This window comes from Fukomys damarensis, unplaced genomic scaffold (genome assembly GCF_012274545.1).
Source record: "Fukomys damarensis isolate Sample0158 unplaced genomic scaffold, DMR_v1.0_HiC HiC_scaffold_22, whole genome shotgun sequence".
NCBI lineage: Eukaryota > Metazoa > Chordata > Mammalia > Rodentia > Bathyergidae > Fukomys > Fukomys damarensis.
Genome location: NW_022900934.1, coordinates 14,106,803 through 14,108,070, shown reverse-complemented (window position 1 = coordinate 14,108,070; position 1,268 = coordinate 14,106,803). Strand labels below are relative to the sequence as shown.

At 57.8% G+C, this 1,268-nt stretch overlaps 1 protein-coding gene across 1 annotated transcript in view; it reads left to right on the top strand.

Moving 5' to 3' along the window:
- Positions 1 to 1,268, top strand: part of Slc12a5 (solute carrier family 12 member 5) — a 39,833-nt gene that overhangs the window by 13,345 nt on the left and 25,220 nt on the right. The window contains exon 2 of the mRNA XM_010626286.1: positions 19 to 151. Coding sequence (XP_010624588.1) covers positions 19 to 151 — 133 coding nt within the window. The remainder of the gene's footprint in view (positions 1 to 18; positions 152 to 1,268) is intronic.

Below are 1,268 nucleotides of genomic sequence, written 5' to 3'. Positions count from 1 at the left end.
CCCACCCCCACCTTCCAGCGGCGCTGCGTCCCCTGCGCACTAGCGCGCCTCCCGCGCCTCCCGCGCCTGCTGTCTGCGCTTAGTGCCTTCAAACGCTCCCCTGGGCATTGCTTGACCCTCTGGACTGATACCCCTGCAGACCTCTCCGGAGGTTGGCCATAGGGCCACAAGGGCTGAAAGAACTGAGTCTTCCAGACACTGGCAGCTTTGGCTCTGAGGTTCTCAATCCTGGATCCCAGTCAGGGCCAGGTGGCCGCTGGGGAGGCTGGGGACACAAGGGTCCCCAATCCTTTGAATGAGATACCCTTGTTCCCATTAGTTTTGGGGACTGTGTGGTGTACAGGAGCCAGAACTGTTGGCCGGCCAGCTCATCTATCTCTCTAGTGACCGTGGGGTCACCTCATAGGGCAGCTGCCCCCTCTACCACGTGCTTTGGCTGCAGGGGAAGGGGGTTGGCAAAGTGGAGTCTGCGGCAGTGTCAGGCAATGCGGTGCCAAAGGAGGGGCTATTTCCATCTGGGATTCCCTTCTGTCCTTTCCATACCTCTACACCAAGACAGGGTTCAGCATAAGTAATCTCTCTGTTCTCCCAGAGAGGATACGGCCCAAACACCCAGAACCCACCCTCTCTACCAACACTTCACTGGGCCTCAGGCTTCCCACAGGATCCCTGGAGGTCTAGTAAAGAGACATCTATGTGTTTGAAACAGGAGTTGAGCTAGGAACTCTTGGCTTCTGCCCCTCCCCATTAGTTTCTAGATATTGAGTGTAACAGGCCCATCTGGAGACTCTCTTCCATATCTAGGGTCCAGGACCTGGGACTAGAGAGACCAGACCTAAGATCAGGACTTCTGGGTCCCAGAGGGAGAAGGCCTCCCCGGGCCCCAGGAGGAGGTGGTAGAAGATGATAAGGACTTTCTGGGCCTGAGAAAATAGGTACCGAAAGCCCCTAGGATTTCTGACTCTAGATTCTTGGGGGGCTGTAGGAAAAGACCTGGATGCTGACCTCCAGGAGGTGGCCTAACCGGAAGGCAGCTCTGGACTGAAGAACTCAAAGATGTCATTCCTGGCTTGCAGATCTCCTTTCCCAGGGGAGTCTGATGCCCCCTCTCCCTTCCCAAGCTGGCCTAGGGATTCCCTCAGGCCCAGGCCCAGGCCTCAGGGGAGGCTCCTTAGCCGGCGCCGATAGCCTGTTTCCTCCCCGGGAGCTCTGGCCGCCGCAGTTTAATTGAAAGCCGATTCGGGCTGAGAGCTCCCAGGGGGCGGGGA